The sequence below is a fragment of the Dipodomys spectabilis genome, unplaced genomic scaffold (assembly GCF_019054845.1).
Source record: "Dipodomys spectabilis isolate Male_0828 unplaced genomic scaffold, ASM1905484v1 ptg000095l, whole genome shotgun sequence".
Taxonomy (NCBI): Eukaryota; Metazoa; Chordata; class Mammalia; order Rodentia; family Heteromyidae; genus Dipodomys; species Dipodomys spectabilis.
Genome location: NW_024870772.1, coordinates 45,789,233 through 45,807,799, shown reverse-complemented (window position 1 = coordinate 45,807,799; position 18,567 = coordinate 45,789,233). Strand labels below are relative to the sequence as shown.

The 18,567-nt window shown below is 37.1% G+C and overlaps 1 protein-coding gene and 1 pseudogene across 1 annotated transcript; one reads left to right on the top strand and one right to left on the bottom strand.

The window, feature by feature from the left end:
• The first annotated feature begins 10,137 nt into the window (after positions 1–10,137).
• LOC122112898 lies at positions 10,138–11,063 on the top strand (annotated as a pseudogene).
• A 3,600-nt stretch (positions 11,064–14,663) lies between these two features.
• On the bottom strand, positions 14,664–15,602 carry LOC122112752 (olfactory receptor 4F15-like). Its single transcript, XM_042685668.1, has one exon. It carries the CDS (start codon positions 15,600–15,602, stop codon positions 14,664–14,666), a length of 939 nt encoding a protein of 312 aa, XP_042541602.1.
• Between the last annotated feature and the right edge of the window lie 2,965 nt (positions 15,603–18,567).

Here is an 18,567-nt window from a genome sequence, read left to right as displayed (position 1 = left end):
GCTACTAAAATTACTCAACATTTTGAAGTATGTAATCCTGAAGATATGTGCTATATAAGCAAACACTAAGAATGCATGGTCAGTAATATGAAAACTGTATGTACTTCAGTAAGCAAAAATTCTCCAGGAATACTCACCCAAATTACACCAGCAGGGAATCCATAAAGCAAGATCCCACTTGTTTTCACTTCCTAAGGTCTTTATTAAATGAGCTACAATAATGCTGCATCACTATTAACTGAAAAGCTGATTATATGAACTACAAAAGAAGAAACTCCAGGTGAATATGCTTTCAAATTCAATACAGAAATGTCAGAATGAAATAGTGATCTCAGAATCATTCAAATAACTTAATAATGATAATGAAGTTTTACAAAGAACAACAATTGTTTCTTGGTCTGGAGACCAACTATTTTCTTATGTTAAAAATCACAATGATAGCAGATATTTGCAGTAAGAGGTTTATCACTAAGATACGTCCCAAGGCTATCTACAAATTCAATGCGACACTTATCAATATTCCAACCTCACTCTTCAAGGAAATAGAAGAGGCAATCCAAAAATTCATATGGAACAATAAAAGACCCCAAACAGCGAAAACGATCCTTAACACAAAGAACAGTGCTGGAGGAATATCAATACCAAATTTCAAACTCTACTACAAAGCCATAGTAATCAAAACAGCTTGATACTGGCACAAGAACAGGCCTGAGGAACAATGGAATAGAACTGAAAACACAGAAATGAACCTGCAGACCAATAACCACCTAATTTTAATAAGGGAGGTAAAAAAAAATAGAATGGAAGAAAGAGCCTCTTCAGTAAATGGTGCTGGCAAAACTGGTTAATCACTTGTAGAAAACTAAAGCTAGATCCTTATATATCACCCTGCACCAGAATCAACTCCAAATGGATCAAACTTCATATTCATGAGTAGAAGTGAAAGGCAACAAGAATAGAAGGTAGGACACAGACACAACAGGAAAAGAAGAGTGCAAGGAAGCAAATAAGAACATAATAATAATGAGAGGAATAGCTATAGTAGCACACCAACAGAACATTTCCTGAACCTTCTCTCGCCTGTTCACTGCGTAGGAGCCCGAGTGCTTTCTGTCTTGAGGATATCTCAGTACACACAAAGCCCTGTGCACTCTCATCTGGCCTCAAAAAGCTGAGTATCTACACCTAGTCCTTATTCTTTCATGATACAGATCATATGATGCACAGCTTGTTTGTTTGTTTTTAAATCATTAAAACTCCCCCCCCCCAGCCTTTATTATTAGGTAAATTACCTCTCAGTGGAAAATTTTACCTATTGTGCCAACTCATCTAGATATCTCCAACTCCAGTCTGGACTAGATATCGGTCCTCTAACCCTTCATGTCATACTTACTGTTCTGTGATACATTTACAAATATTAATCAGTCTCATAGTCCATTAGCGTTCAAGAGCAGCAACTATAAATCTTGACCCACAAAAATAGCTGTGAATTTGAGAGAGATTAAAATAGTAATTACTCTAGAAATGATCACATGCTTATGGCTAATTAAAGAAAAAGTGACTAAGTACAAATTTCAAAGGACCCTGAAGTCACTTGAAGTCTCTCACACACTCACGTGTGTGTATGTGTGTGTGTGTCCTGAAAATCAAGAATAAATCTAGGCCATATGGAGCAAGGAAAATTCTAAATTACCCTAAGAAAGATAGTAAAAGTGAATGTTCAACAAGTATTTTGAAATTAAAAATACAGATAAACATGAAAGAGTATTAATTTTGTGGAGTATGTACTATTTATTATCTATACAATAAAAGTAACTGATAATTCTAGCTGCATATTGACTTTAGTTGCCCCATCCCACCTTACCTGCCTAAAAAGAGAAAAAGCACAACAGAAATAGAAACCACTGTTTCCACTGTTGCTGGCTCTTTTGAAAAGTGTTCCCCTTTGATGCTGTCTCCTGCTTCTCTCAGTGGCTCCAGCTAACAACAGCACTGGGTAATCAATCACCTGGTGGCTAGTGTTCGGAATCCCCAGAGCGTTTATCTTGGGAATTCTGCTTTATTTATTTATTTAGGTACCAGTCCTAGGGCTTGGGCACTATCCCTTTGAATCCCTGTGGCACTAAAGGGAAAAAGTAATATTACTTTGCTAAAGTAGAAAACAGAACATGAAGAAAATTATATCTAATAATACATACCAGCAAAATATTAGGGAATATAAAATCTAAAGCTGTTAAAATTTATAGATAAATGTCATTAGATCAGGACCAATGTAAAGAGTTAGACACTAATACACATAAATTAAAAACAAAAAGTCTTGGCATTTATTTCACATGTAGACAATTCTGTTTGCTTTACCATCCATCAAAGGCCAGGCAGGCTCCTCTTAACCCTGAGTAGTCTTGACACTCATTTAAGAAGTCAATTATTTTTCATGTATGGCTTTATTTCTTGGACTACATTTTGTTCAAGGGGTCTAAAAGCTCTCCCAATACCAATGCACACTATTTTACTGTTAAGTGTATTCATCTTTAAGTCACTAAATACAGAATATTTAAATGAAAATTAAAATTGTTCTACCCGCTTTCTAACTGTTAATATTTTAATATATACTGTATATATTTTTATTAATTTTTCATTAATAGACTATTTGAGAAATTTTGGATTTATGAAGAAAAAAGAATATACAATGCAAAAACATGCACACACACTGGACACACATTCTATTACTACCATGTCATATAAGTACATTATATTTGGTACAACCATTGAATCAATATCAACACATTTTATTAATTAAATTTCATGGCTTATTCTGATTTCCCTGATTTGACTTGATGTTCTTAATTGCTATGTCCTTTGAAGTTGCTCATTTCCGTGACAGTTTCTCAAGTTGCCTTGTGTTTTGTGACCTTGACTTAAAATAATATATGATTCTATCAGAATTTATTTAATGTTTTTACCATAAGTAGACCAGAGTTATAAGTATGAGGGAAGAAAATGCTTGTGGATACAGGACTAAAAGTATGAATAATCCAGCATTTATAAAGCATAATACAGATTTTAAAAAACATTAAATATCCATCACTCTGTTTTGCTATAAGACTATTAGTGAATAATAAGTGGAAGAAATAAACCTCTTATTGGAAAAATTTACAAATAATGCATGTAATATAGATACTCCTCCCTCAAAGAATATCATTAATTTCCTACTATTTTTATCATTTCAAGTTTAAGTGTTACTAATATACAAGGTTTAACATTTTTCAGTCCTATATTATTGCATATTATATACGTTATTCTCATATGTATTAGTGCATACCAATTTTACAGATGCGCTGCACTGTGATATCTCCATCTTTCTAATCTCCCTTTTCACCTCCTTTTACAATTTTAGTGGGTTTTATTATGCTATTTTTATACAAGAATGTATTGTACTTTATTACATTCATATCCCATCACCCTCATCTTTTATTCCCTCTCTTCCTACTGACACTTGAATCCAATGAGTCACATTTTCATTTATTACGTCCCAATTTTTAGGTCTAGATTCTGCATATGAAATAAAACATGTGTTCCTAATTTGAGGTAGAGCCAAATAAACTGCCATAATATATACATAAACTGATCATTTATTTTAAAGATCAGTTTTTTTCCCCTTAGAATATGACATATTTTTTAGCATCTTGTAGATGACTAAGGAATATTTGTTTTGTAGTTAGGTTAAAATATTCATTTTCAAGACCCTGGACCGACCAAAAAAAGTTTTTGAAATTCTGAAATGATGAAAATGATGTCATAGTCACAGTTCATTTTGAAAATGATTTTTTTAAAGTTTTTTTTGTCAGTTGTGGGGCTTGAACTCTGGGCCTGGGTGCTGTCCCTCAGCTCTTCAGCTCAAGGCTAGCACTCTACCACTTGAGCCACAGTGCCACTTCTGGTTTACTGAGTGGTTTACTGGAGATAGGAGTCTCACGGACTTTCCTGCCTTGGCTGGCTTTGAACTGTGATCCTCAGATGTCTGCCTCCTGGGTAGCTAGGATTACAAGTGGTGAGTCACTGGCACCTGGCTTAAAAAACTTTTAAACCTGTTTCTTTCAGACAAAATTTTAAAATTACTTCATTTTGATCTCTTAGGTAATACCAAAAAAAAAAAAAGTAAATTCACAAATCAATTTATATTAAACTTTCTATGTTTCTGGAGCTTTCTGCATCTAGACCAACTGCATTTCTTCCTTGAGTGTTCCTGTACTGTTTTGTGGCACTGGGAAAGTGTCTGTGTACTGTGAGGAATCCTGGTCCATATCCAATGATATGTGGTCCTCATTTCCATTCCCTCCTGTACTTTCTTTTAGGAAGCCTCTCATTTATTGACTTGTGACTTTCTACCCCAGCAGTTATCAAGATGGTTTTTATTTTCAGCACAATACCATTCCATACAGGATGTGTCATACAGCTATTTTTCTTTCCTGGAGTAGTTGGATCTAACATGGTACTGCTCATGGCCATGGCTGCGGGCAGATGCGTGGTCCTGTGGAAGTGTCTCCATTCCTGACCCTTATGAGTTCATGGACATGAACTTCACTCATCTTGTGCTGGGATTACTGATCATACACAGGGTGATCCACTTGCTTTTGTGGTCTGTTTACCTTTTGTAGTTCTAATAATAGTTTTTACTGTGATTTTTATTGGTTTATCAAATTGATCTACGTAGATTGCTTTTGTGTGTTCTACAGCTGTACGTGTATTCCAGATCTAATTTTTTATCAGTGCAATTCTGCTCTTGAAGAATTAGTCTGGAAATATTCTTCGTTAGGTAGGGAATTGTTGAATCTTGTGTTTTTACTCATTCAGCTTCTAAATTTCTCTTAATTTACAATTGACACAGAAGAGCTTGTTACGGCCATTTGTAAGTTTCACTTTTAATCATTTCTTTATTTGTTTATATCTTACTTTCTTCCTTCATGACTTGATAGCTCTTCGTCCTGACAGACTTGGATTCCTTTCCCAAAATCTTTGGCATATTTTTTATGTCTGTCAATATCAGATCATTCTCCTCTTGTCTGTAAGATTTGATTAGAATTACTGTGATAATGTCATTTGAGCTCCCATTTATTTATTTATTAGAGAAGTTACTTTTTTCTCAATGCTTTGAAAATTCTCTTTTGACAATTATAGAATATGTTTGAGATATTATCAGGTTTAGTCTGCCTAGCTATCCTTAGGTATCATAAACCTAGATGTCCACATTTCCTCCCTAATTTGGAAAATTTTCAGCCTTTGTTTTTTAAAATAAACCTTCCACCTTTTTAGGATTTTCTAAATATGCATGTTGTTTTCACTTTAGAGTCCCATTTGCCCCATTTCAGCTTCCTGAGTAGCCTGGATTATATGCTGAGCCTAGCACACGGCTTTGATTTTTTAATTTCTCATTTTTAATGTATCATCTTCTTAATATCATTTAGTTGCCAGTTTTTGTCCCTCATAGGTCCACTGAATTAGAAGGGTTATTGGAAAGTTTTGGTCTAACAGTTCCTAGATATCCCTTTCTTCAGCTCAGCTAATGCAATGTTTCTCTTTTCTTTGGGTAGGATCATGTTTTCCTGATTCTTGAGGAAGAAAACACTACTGCTAAGTGTGTGACTTCACACTAGCCGGTACAGACCTCAGACAGTACAACCTGGGGTTTGCACAGGGCAGCTGTCAGTGATCATGGAAGAATAGTGCTGGATTTCTCCTCAAGCTAATGTGCTCACTCACTGGCTGCCATCACGTGAAGATGGGGGAGCTCACTGTGGGCTCTGGTGGTGTGAGCTCACTGGGAGGCTCTGTGGTGGCAGGAGATCACCACAGGTTTGGGTGGTGGTGGGAACTAATGGGAGATTCTAGTGGTAGGATCTCACTAGGAGACTCTGCAGGTTAGAGATCACTGGGAGGCTCTGGCGGTGGTGGGAGCTCACTGCAGTCTCTGGTGGTGGTGGGAGCTGAGCGCAGGTTCTAGTGTGGTGGGAACTCACCGCAGGTTCTGGTGGTAGTGGGAGCTCCCTGGAAGGCTCTGGTCGTGGTGGAAGCTCACTGCAGGCTCTGGTGGTAGTGGAAGTTCATTGGGAGGCTCTGGTGGTAGTGGGAGCTCACTGGGATACTCTGGTGATGGTGGGAGCTCACTGCAGACTCTGGTGGTGGTAGGAGGTGATGGCAGGCTCTGGTGGTGGTGGGTGCTGACTGCAGGCTCTGGTGGTGGGAGCTCACCACAGGCTCTGTGCTGGTGGGGGCTAACTGGGAGGATCTGATGGTGGTAGGAGCTCACCACAGGTTCTGGTGGTAGTGGGAGCTCCCTGCAGGCTCTGGTGGTGGTGGGAGCTTACTGGGAGGCTCTGGTGGTGATCACTTGGAGGATCTGGTGGTGGTGGGAGCTCACCGAAGGCTCTGGTGGGAGGAGCCCAGCTGAGGACTCTGGTGCAGATGGGAACTCACCATGGGCTCTGGTGGTGGTGGAAGCTCACTGCAGGTTCTGGTGGTGGTAAGAGCTCACAAAATCAGTGTACAAAAGTCAATTGCATTCCTGTACTCTACAAATTATTTCTCTGACAAATAAATCAAGAAAGTAATCCATTTAAAATGTCATCTAAATGAATAAAGTATCTTGGAATATATTAAAACAAAAAGTAAAATAATTATGCACTGGAAACTAAGGTGAACTCAGAAAATTGAAGACAGCATGAATAAAGGTATTCCATGTTCATAATTTTCAGGATTTAATATCACTTGAATGCTTGTACTATGCAAAGCAATCTACAGATGATATAATGTTCTATTGTCAAATTTTAGTCATGTACAAAGTACTACAATTTTCTACAATGCAGAAAAAATATTACAAAGGAACCTTAGGACAGATTCAGATCGTTAAGAAGGACACAAATGGTGGCTTCATCTTCTCAATTTCCAATTAAACTTATACCAAAAGTATTTATTCATAACAATGTAGAACTGACCAGAAAAATCTGACACATGGACAAACAGAACATATTGAGTAATCAAAGTTGAGTCCAAGCATCTATAATTAACATTTGGAAGGGATCAAAGTTATATACAATATATACTGTGATATATATATATATATATATATATATATAGAGAGAGAGAGAGAGAGAGAGAGAGAGAGATTATAATCTCTTCAGTGAATGGATACTTACACAAAAATGAAGTTTGACAATTTTATTTTTATTTTATTTTTTCCAGTCGTGGGGCTTGAACTTTGGGCCTGGGTGCTGTCGCTGAGCTCTTCAGCTCAAGGCTAGAGCTCTACACTTGAGCCACAGCACCACTTCCAGCATTTTCGGTATATGTGATGCTGAGGAATTGAACCCAGCGCCTCATGCATGCAAGGCAAGCACTCTACCACTGAGCCAACTTCCCAACCCCAAATTTTTATTACACTACTTATAAAAATTAACTCCTGACTTCTGCTATTATGTAATTATTCGTTCCAAATACTTTGCTGATACCCTTTGCATAGTAGCTTTTCTTGGAACTGTTTTTTTTTTTTTTTTTTGCTTAATGCATGAGTATTTTGTACATGCTTGTTGACACACAAATATATGTGTGAGTATGGGTGTAATGCATCCTTGTAACTTCTTTAATTTCATTTAATTTTAATTATTTTTAACTTTTGAGGAATTTCTATAGTTCTTTTTAAAAATAATTTCTGCACCATTCTACAGATGCTGCCAACAATACCCAAGTATTCCAGTTTCTATGCATCTGGGCCAACATCTCTTATTCTTTTATCTAAACATTTTATCTGACATATCTACTTACATTTAACTGGTCTAATTTAGCCACAAAACTGAAGCAAGGAGGAATTATAGAATGTCTTAAATTCAGAAAAAGTTTGAAATTAAGCATCCCCAAGAGAAAAAGAAAAACTGGAATGTGTCCAGTATGTATGCTATATTATTTTATGTAAATATGTCACCAAGTGAATCCACTGTTGCCAACACTGGTCACAGCAGAAAAGAAATTACACTTCTGTTCAGAGTTAGTGTCAAACATAGACTAACCCGTACCACCAGGAAGAACCTGGTTTCAGAGATTTCTGTGAGTAAATCACTAAATCAGATTTTTCGCAATTTCCTCTTGGTAATATTTAATACTTTAAGAACATTATATATTTTTTGTTTAGCATCTTTGTACTTTTGTATTGATCGTAGAGTTCTGACTGTGTTGTTTACTGGATATGTTTGCCAACATTATTAGAAGAATTTTCCCAAGTCATTCTTGAACTCCTTATAGCAGTTTTACACACAAAAGTCAATATTTTGAACAATATTACAAGACTCCAGATCCCATTTGAGGGAAGCATGGTTTTTACAGGACATGTAACTTACCCTAATATTTTCTAGTTCTTTTTGGATTTGCGCTATGCTACCACTTTTTTAAGAGTGAGTAAAATGATGAAAAAATGGTTTGAACATATATTGTTTATTTTCTTTTTTTTTTGGGTCCGGTTGTGGGGCCTGTACTCTGGGCCTGAGCGCTGTCCCTCAGCTCTTCAGCTCAAGGCTAGCACTCTACCACTTGAGCCACAGCACCACTTCCAGCTTTTTTCTTTTTGCTTATGTGGTGGTGAGAAATCGAACCCAGGGCCTCAGGCATGCAAGGCAAGTGCTCTACCACTGAGCCACCTTCCCAGCCCCTGTTCATTTTCATTTTGGGGAAAACATCAACAAAATTAAAAGTACTGTAATATAAAAGAATTAATTCATTACTATTATTGTATATGTATATTAATTTCATTTTGTTTCCCCCTTTCATAAAACAGAGTATATTACTTTACAAGTACTGTTAATTTTCTTAGTAGCCTCAAATCAAGATTCTCATTATATTCCTTTTAATATGGAAGTTATTAATTTGTAGTCTTTACATCTTTCAGTTTATACTCTGGCTTTTCCACTTTAGATTAAATGTCCAAGTAACTGTATAAATTGGGAACATTATGTGATTGCATCTGCAAAATACCAATAAAACGTGGTTGTTAGAGTAAAATCATTTCCAAATGCTTAAAACAGAACTGGCATGCAATATCTGCTTGTTAATCAAAAATTTTATGCCTTTAATTTCTAGTCTAAAATGGTAAAGGAAAAATAGGGAAATTGAAGGGAAGAAAGAAAAAAGAAAAAAGGAAGGAAGAAAAGCAGAACTAACAGATAGGAGGAAGAGAGAGAGAGAGAGAAAGAAAGAGGAAAGAAAATGGTATTTGATTTTGGGGCTTGTAAAATATGGAGATATCCATGACAACAACTTAAGAAATACAGATGACTATTTTAATGAATATAGAATTTGCATTACTTCCTGGGAGGGAGATAATATAAATTAGAACAAAAATAGCTCTCATATATCTATAATTCAAGCTCGTCTCTAAAAAGAAATCACCACTACCAGTTAGTTAAGAAAAAGGCATGCTACATTGTGCAAGCAAAGGAATATCTGATCTGGTAATTACACTGTATGGGAAGAGTCAAAGTGCAATAAGGAACAATGTGTCATACTACCAATGTCAAGTTATCATATGTAGTGTCTTCAGAACATAAAATGTCTATCTCCAGTCTGTCTCCAGGAAAATAATCAGCTTGTAATAGATTTTGATTAATTCAGTCTATGCTGGCATATTCACTTAATAATAGATTTATGTCTGATAAATACATGATCATACCTAAACTTTTTCATTAGATGATTTCCCTGTACTTGTTCTAATAAAATAAAGAGGCCACAAATGTATTTCGCAGCTAGGAACTGAAGAATACTTGTAATTATTCCCACAAAGGCATACATTCCAGGCTTAGAAAACTTATGAGGAACTTCACTACTGATAATTTTTATTAAAATATTCATTTTTACACATCTATACTTCTGATGACTAAGGTTTTTGTCCTGTCTAGTACTGATACATATCTCCCTGTATGTACGATATTGTACATATCCAGATTCAAGACATACTTATTTTACATTCCTGGTTTAGTAAAATACTAAGAATTTAGTTTATTATTACATGCTTATCAGAACATAATTATTAAGGTCTTGTTTCTAACCTCAGTTCACTGCTTTCTCTTTCTGTCCCATTAGAACACAGTGTAAGAAATGGAGGAAGCAAACCAGTCGGTGGTGTCTGAGTTTATTTTTCAGGGACTCTGTGACTCTGAGGAGCTTCAGATCTTCCTCCTATTGCCATTTTCTACACTCTACCTGCTAATTGTTGTGGGAAATCTCTTCGTGGTGCTGCTGACCACCATCTCCACTTGCCCATGTACTCCCTGTTAGCTAATCTCTTCTTTGTTGACTTCTGCCTCTCCTCAGTAACCAAGCCTAAACTCACCACAGACTTCCTGCAGGAGAACAAGACCATTTCCTTTGGGGGCTGCATGAGCCAGATCCTCTGTGTGCATTTCGTTAGAGGGGCTGAGATGGTGCTTCTTGTGAAGATGGCCTATGCCATTAAGTGGCCATCTGCAAGCTGCTCCGCTACTCCAGCATCAGGGACAGGCAAAAGTGCATCTGGTTAGTTTTGACAGGATGGATCATTGGGTTTGTGCATGCCTGAGTCAACTGATCATGATTTGGGAGTTACCCTTCTGTGGACCCAGAATGGTGGGTAGCTTTTCTGTGACATCCCTTTAGTGATGAAACTAGCCTGCATGGATACAGATACTTTGGGAATACTGATAAATGCCAACAGTGGTGTTTTGGCAACAATTTGCTTCTTTCTTATAATGATCTCCCACACTTACATCCTGCTTACTGTCTTCCTTTGTTCTCAAGATGCTGTGTCAAAGGCCCTCTCTACCTGTACCTCCCACATTACAGTGGTGGTGCTGATCTTTGTACCCTGCATCTTCATCTAACTGTGGCCAGTCAGCATCACTTGGGTGTATACGTTTCTTGCTGTGTTTTATACAGTAATTAAACCTCTTTTGAATCCAGCCATTTATACACTGAGAAATAAAGAGATTTGAAACACCATTAAAAAACTGATGAATCAGCATGCTATTTCAAGTAATACTTGTTAGATTTCTGGTGATCAGAAAATCCTCTATGTTCTACAGTTTAATCACACATTCAATCTGCAAATGAAACCTCATACATGACTTAATTTCTGTAAATTATGAGTGTCCACAGACATATGTGTTGTATCTTTTTTCATTATGAAAATATACTCTAAAACTCTGCTTAAATTCTTGCCATAGGAAATAAACTCTCAGTAGACATAACTATTGTGTCTATAAATTACAAGACACTATAACAATTAAATTTATAAAAGCAATAATTGTCACATTTCATTAAGCACTGTCTAGGCATCCAATATGTACAAACAATTCTTTTTTTTTTTTTTTGTCGGTGGTGGGGCTTGAACTCTGGGCCTGGGCGCTGTCCCTCAGCTCTTCAGTTCAAGGCGAGCACTCTACCACTTGAGCTACAGCTCCACTTCCGGTTTTCTGGTGGTTTATTGGAGATAGGATTCTCACAGTCTCTCCTGCCCAGGCTGGCTTTGAACCGCGATCCTCAGATCTCAGCCTCCTGAGTAGCTAGGATTACAGGCGTGAGCCACCAGCGCCTGGCTTGTACAAACCATTTTTACATTGTATACTACTACATGTATAATAATGTATTTATATTTTATGTAGGTGAGGGCAGAAGAGAAAAACTGGCAGAGGGTGAGGGAAGGGAGACACGGTTCCAAAAGAATTGTACTCATTATCTGAGTTGTGTAACTGTAACCCCTCTCTATATCAACTCTACAATAACAATAAAAATAAAATACTGAAAAAATAAATTATAAAGTTATATCACAACTAATACCACTGAAATTCCAAGAGAGTAAGGGGTTATAACGAATAATGACATGCCAATACTTTAGATGATGTAGAAAAAAAAATCGATGAATTGCTAGAAATTTGCATCTAAAGATTGAATAATGAAGAAATGGAATATCAGAACAAAACTATAATTGACTTAACAATAGAAAGTCTCTAGTCAAAGGAAAGAGCAGGATCTAATGAACTGGCCATTAAATTCTATTTAAGACTTAAAGAACTGATACAATTAATAGTTTAAAGTCCTCTAAAAATTGAAGAGAAAAGAATACTTGAATATAATTCCTTAGTTCTGAGTTTGGGAAATTCAAGGTCAAGGCATTAGGAGATTTGATTTCTCTTGACATATCCTTCCTTGGCATTTGAATGTCTACCTTTTTGCTGTTCTCTTAAAGTCCTACTCTCTATACATGTACATGACTGATACTGCTTTATGCTTCAGAGACAATAAATGTTATATTAGAACTCCCCTACTTTCATATACCATAACTTTAGACCTTATCTCCAATTTGGTTAATTTCAGGCACGGTAGGTGTGGGGTCTGGAACTTTAAAAGCAAAGACATTCCTAAAAAACTGTAAGATTTATGACCATCTCAAATTTCATAATAAATATCTTCAACTGTTTTGAACTATTGTGAAATTTTATCAACCTATTGACACTAGAAGAGGTTCACAGCAGAATTTCCTGATTACTATAATTTTTATGTACAGGAGATAATTATCAATGCATTTTTGGGAGATACTGGTTATGACCTCAATGGAACTCATTGGACACTATCCAGAGAAAATAGTCAAAACTACCAGTAAATTATGACATCGCTGACATGGCCTTAAATGCTTATCAAACTGGCTTCCAACCTACTATACTATAATGTGTGTAGACACATGACTAAGAAACTTTGGCACTTTACTTCAGAAAAGATGACATTATACAGTAAAAGCTGACATTCTAAAAGAATGTTTCATAATAAGAAACACCTATGATGGAAATTTCAAATAGAAAACATTTCAATGTATTTAGACTCACATATTTTATCTTATTAAGAATTTTTTATTTTTAAATAAAAAGTGCACTGTAACTGATACTTTATTATTCATCACTCCAAACTGTAAAATACAAAATACAGTTTGAAGCCAGCACTGGTGGCTCACACCTGTAATACTAGCTACTCAGGAGGTTGAGATCTGAGGATTGTGTTTCAAAGCTAGCCCGGGCACTAAAGTCTGTGAGACTCTTATCTGCAATTAACCCCCAGAAAATCGGAAGTGGTGCTGTGGCTCAAGTGGCAGAGCACTTACCTTGAGCTGAAGAGCTGAGGAACAGTGCCCAGGCCCAGAGTTCAAGTCCCATGAACAACATCAACAACAACAACAACAAAATACAGTATGAAAGTTACATGGGAGTATGTTTCTTCTCATTATAAGCATAAAGTGTTAGTTTCTAAAAATGCTGTCCTATTCTGTGTGCTGGACAGATTTCTAAGCTTGAGGATCTAAGTACACAGCCTTTGCCTTGTGTATCTACTAACTGGATGCAATGTTGACCTGGTCTGCGTATGAGGTTCCTCTCTGTAACATAACTCCATCTCAACCTTCATTTATTCACTGAATTAATGTTTCTACTTTCTAAATCTATAACAGTATACAAGTACAGACATAGGAATGGTTAAACTGCAGGTTAGGGCAAGACTGCTAACTGTCCTCTTAGATACCAGATGTCAAAACATCACTATTTTATAGTTGAAAACTTCACTTTTTTCCCTCCTCCTCTTCTTTCTTGCTGTTGTTGTCATCGTCGTCTTCCTTCTCCTCCCCATCCCCCTCCTCCTCCCCATCCCCGTCCTCCTCCTCCTGTTGGTCATGGGGCTTGAACTCTGGTTCTGGGCACTGTCCCTCAGCTCTTCAGCTAAAGGCTAGTGCTCTACCACTTCAGCCACAGTGTCACTTCTGGTTTTCTGGTGGTTAATTGGAAATAAGAGCCTCAGGGACTTTCCTACTCAGGCTGGCTTTGAACCGGGATCCTCAGATTTCAGCCTCCTGAGTAGCTAAATTTACAGGCGTGAGCCACTGACACTGGGCATGAAAACTTCATTATTTTCATAAGAATCATAACAGTATTTATTTTACTAGGTTAAATTTCTTTATAATTTTATATTTAAAATACATAATCTTATTGTTATTATAAGAGGGGTTATACAGAGGGGTTACCATTTCATAAGTCAGCTTATGTGTATATTCCTGTTTTGAACAATGTCAACCATTTCTTTGCTTTCTTCCAACTTCCCTCCCATCCCTGCCCACAAATTATAGAGTTCATTTTCCATATAATGTATACAAATTTAAATTCCTGTGACTATGTTTATTAGTATAATAAAGTAAGAAAAGAAAGACATATCAATATGGCTTGTTTGCTAAAATTAACTGTTATGAGAATGAACCATTCATTCTCTGTAAATGAGATTCTTTTTTAACCTAATGAGAGGAAATTATTGACTAATTCCAGTAAGTCTATAAACACATGTTTGGATTCTACTTTATAAATAATTTTAGATTTTCTGTAGATCAATACAAATTTGGACAACATAAAGAATGATTTGAAAACCCTAAACTATGTAAAATTGCTGAGAAATATCCAATTAATCACATTATCAGTTAAAAACTAGAAATAAACTGCCCGAGATTTTCAGTCTTCTGGATGAGGAACAATAAATTTTCTCACAATACAAGAGTCCACGAAATACTTATGTTTACAGTAGAGTTTCCTGAAGATACAACTTTTGTTCTTGTAAGTTTTTTAGGAGATTCTTTTCAAACTCAAAAGTTGACCATTCAGCCTCCTCATTGCTAGCTTCATGTCTTTGTTCCTCAGTGTGTAAATGGCGGGATTCAGGATGGGTGTAATCATAAAATCTAAAATCGCAAGAAACTTATCCACAGGTACTGTAGGAAATGGCCACATGTAAACAAAGATGCATGGTCCAAAGAATAAAACCACCACAGAGATGTGAGCTGAAAGAGTAGAGAGGGCCTTGTGCAATCCACCAGGAGAGCTTTTCCACACAGTGAAGAGTATGAAGGCATAGGAGAGAAGCAATAAGAAGAAAGAGCCAAGGGAAATTAACCCACTGTTAGCAGTTACCAAGAATTCCATTCTGTAAGTATCTATGCAGGCCAGTTTAATAAACCAAGGAAGATCACAATAAAAGCTGTCTATCTCATTAGGGCCACAAAAAGGCAAATGCACAACAAAAGCTAACTGGATCACTGAGTGAATGAGTCCGATAGCCCACACTCCAAACAGAAGTGAACTACACATTCGTGGGCTCATGATGCGCAGGTACTGTAGTGGTTTGCAAATGGCCACGTATCTGTCCACGGCCATCGCTATGAGTAGCACCATCTCAGACCCCCCCAGGACATGGAGGAGAAACATTTGTGTGACACAACCCTGGAATGAAATGGTATTGTGGCCAGAATACAAGTCAGAAATCATTTTGGGAACTGTTAAAGTAGACAGGCATAAGTCAATAAATGAGAGGTTTCCTAAAAAGAAATACATGGGAGAATGTAGGTGGAAGTCTAAAGTCACTGTGAGCACAACGGAGACATTTCCTAGAACAATGGTCACATAAAACACGGTAGAGAAGGCAAGGAGGAAACGCTGCACTGGTCTGTAGGTAGAAAGCCCAAGAAATATAAATTCTGATACTTCAGAGTAATTTGTCTCATACATTGCATATTTGTCTTAGCCTAGGATGTCCAAACAAAACAAGAAGAAAAGAGTTTATCAGAAGTATATATTGAAAAGTTAAAATTTTAGAATAAATCTTCATGAACTACAATAAGATATTTTTATTAAATTATTTAATTATTTTTCCTTCCATATAATATTTGTCATGAGCATTTGCTATTTTCTATATATCTTGTCAACTTTTAAAGTAAAACTGATCTTACTTTTAGAAGATTTAGATGTCAGTTATTCCTCTGACATATTTTAATGCAGCCAAAACACAAACAAAAATTGAACTAGTTCTCATCTCAGCAGTGCCTGCATAGACTCTGCTTGCTGGTAGGGCTACTACTGAAATGCTGCCAGTCCAGGCTTTGAATGTTCTGGACAAAGACTGGCCAAAGGGCCAGCAACATACAGATGATGAGCACATCTGTATGTCAAAGTAAAAGAAAACAGATTCTGTGCCCAGAACTCTGTTCTTATCAGAAATATGATATAAAACTATCAATAATTTTAAGTCATTTCTTGACCATACTTCTGTTTGTTAATGGTCACAGTATAAAAAATGGAATGAAGCCAGCACCTGTGGCTCACTCCTGTAATTGTAGCTACTCAAGAGTCTGAGGTCTGAAGATCAGAGAACCTAGCCCAAGCAGAAAATATCTCAAGACTGCTTATCTTCAATTAACCAGCACAATGCCCAACTGGAGGAATAGCGCAATTGGTAGAGCACCAGCCATGAGCATAAGAAGCAAAGTGAGAGCACAAGTCCTAGGAACCAGCACAGGCAAACAAAAAGTGAATGCAATGAAGGGTTTAGAGTTAAGCTTAAAGTAACCTACTAAAGAAATTTAATGAACCAATACACATTTGGTGCTTTAAACAGAGATGTTCATACAAGGGATAAGACTTTGGAAAGTATAATGTTCAACTTTATATGCAGAAGCAAAATCAGTATTATGGAAAAATGTGAATAATATATATTTGAATAAAAAGAGAAGGAAACATAGGAACATATGAAAGCCTGTATATCTAAAATCTGTGTATCTAACTGATGCTTTATGGTAATGCTTATTTATAAATTGTTAAGTCTAACTTATAGGGCCATATTAGTTTATAGCACAAAATATTCTTTTTAGAAGCTCCAAAAATGTCAAATACCAATTTTTGATAGTGACTAGTGTAATACACAATCATATTTTCTGATTTCATGTTCTAAATTGTCTTTGAGTAACCAAGACAAAAATTATCAGCTGTCATGAGCTATTTTACAACTACTTTCCTTAGTTTGCTTTTGTTTTTACTTTTTTGGGGAGGGGGTTGGTCGTGGGCTTGAACTCTGGGCCTGGGGGCTGTCCCTCAGGTCTTCAGCTCAAGGCTGGCACTCTATTACTGGATCACAGGGCCACTTCCGGTTTTCTGGTGGTTAATTGGAGATCAGATTCTCAAGGACTTTTCTGCCTGGACTGGTTTTAACCCTGATCCTCCTGAGTGGTGGGGATGGTGGCGTGAGCACTGACGCCTTGGCTCCACGCAGAAGCAGTGGCGGTTCTGCTCTCATCCAGCCACACTGACCACTCCCCATCGTCCCTGCCCCTCGTGTCCGCACCCAACTCGGCCCTGCGTACAGCGGCTCTGCCCTGCCTCACACACACTGCAGAAGGTACCCACGGGAGCCCTGTGGATGCCCTGCATCAGAGGCTGGAGCCCCAAGTTTGGCAGGACCAGAGGCAGTGCTGCGGCCCACTATAATCAGTAAGCCATTCCATGTGGGCCTGCACAGGAGCGGAGATTCATTGGAAGGGGAAGGGCTTCACTGAATGGGCGGAGCTGTACTGGAGGGGTGGGGCTTCACTAGAGGGGTGGAGCATCACTGGAGGGGCGGAGCAACACTGGAGGGGTGGAGTTTTGTCAGAGGGGCGGGGCCTAATTGGATGGGCGGGACTGCACTGGCACTACCGCAAGGCATTTCTAAGTATTTCACAAAGCTAAACCTGTAGTTTAGGTCAGATAAAGGGTACATGCTAATGTAAGTATGTTCAAGACACAATAAAAATGCACATCTGTGTTTCTAACTACACAATTGAACAAAAGTAAATAAAACTAATACAGGTTTCTTTTCTGAATAATTGGGAAAGGAAATGATGTGATTTTGCTTTCATTTTTCTTTGTTATTTTTTGATATTGGACGTATATTTTGTGAAAAAACTATTATCATTCAAATTACTATGTTTGATAGAATAAATACATTAATAGCATAAAGAAGAAATGTAATTTTATAAAGTGGGAAATGTGCAGACAACTCACAATAGTAACAACCACATATACAGTGGCTAATAAATAGGCTTATTGACCTACAATATCAGTCATTAGAAGTTTCAGTCCTTTTCTTGTTGTTGCTGTTGTCTTAACAACCAAAAAGTGACTCTAGCCTGTAATCCTAGCTACTTAGGCAGAGATCTGACGATCTCCACCCATTCAGGAAGCTCCATGAGAGTCTTGTCTCCAATTACTCACCAAAAAGCCAGAAGTGGACCTGTGGCTCAAGTGGTAGAGCACCAGCCTTGAGCAAAAACACTCATGGATTGCTCCCTGTCCCCAAGCATAAGCCCTAGGAACAGAATAAAAAAAAATCAGTCAATCAAAAGGAAATACAAAGCCAGGAAGAGTGTTATGAAACCAATAAGAAGATTCCCAGTGTTTTTAAGATTTCAAAATGAATCATTGTTTGAAAACACTTTAATGCACACACTGGATAACTGTGCTGGACTGAAAATACACATGCAAATATACACACACATACACTGATGTATCTGATACTTATATTTACACAGAAACACATATAATACATGTAATAGGATGTTGTTGAATTGTGTTAGTCAATAGTGACATTAAGTACACTATCATACATAGGTAGACTGTGAAAGTATAAGGCTACTAAAATTACTCAACATTTTGAAGTATG

Bases quoted from the DNA above. Each gene is read 5' to 3' on its own strand.
- LOC122112752 (XM_042685668.1), bottom strand. From the start codon at position 15,602: ATGTATGAGACAAATTACTCTGAAGTATCAGAATTTATATTTCTTGGG.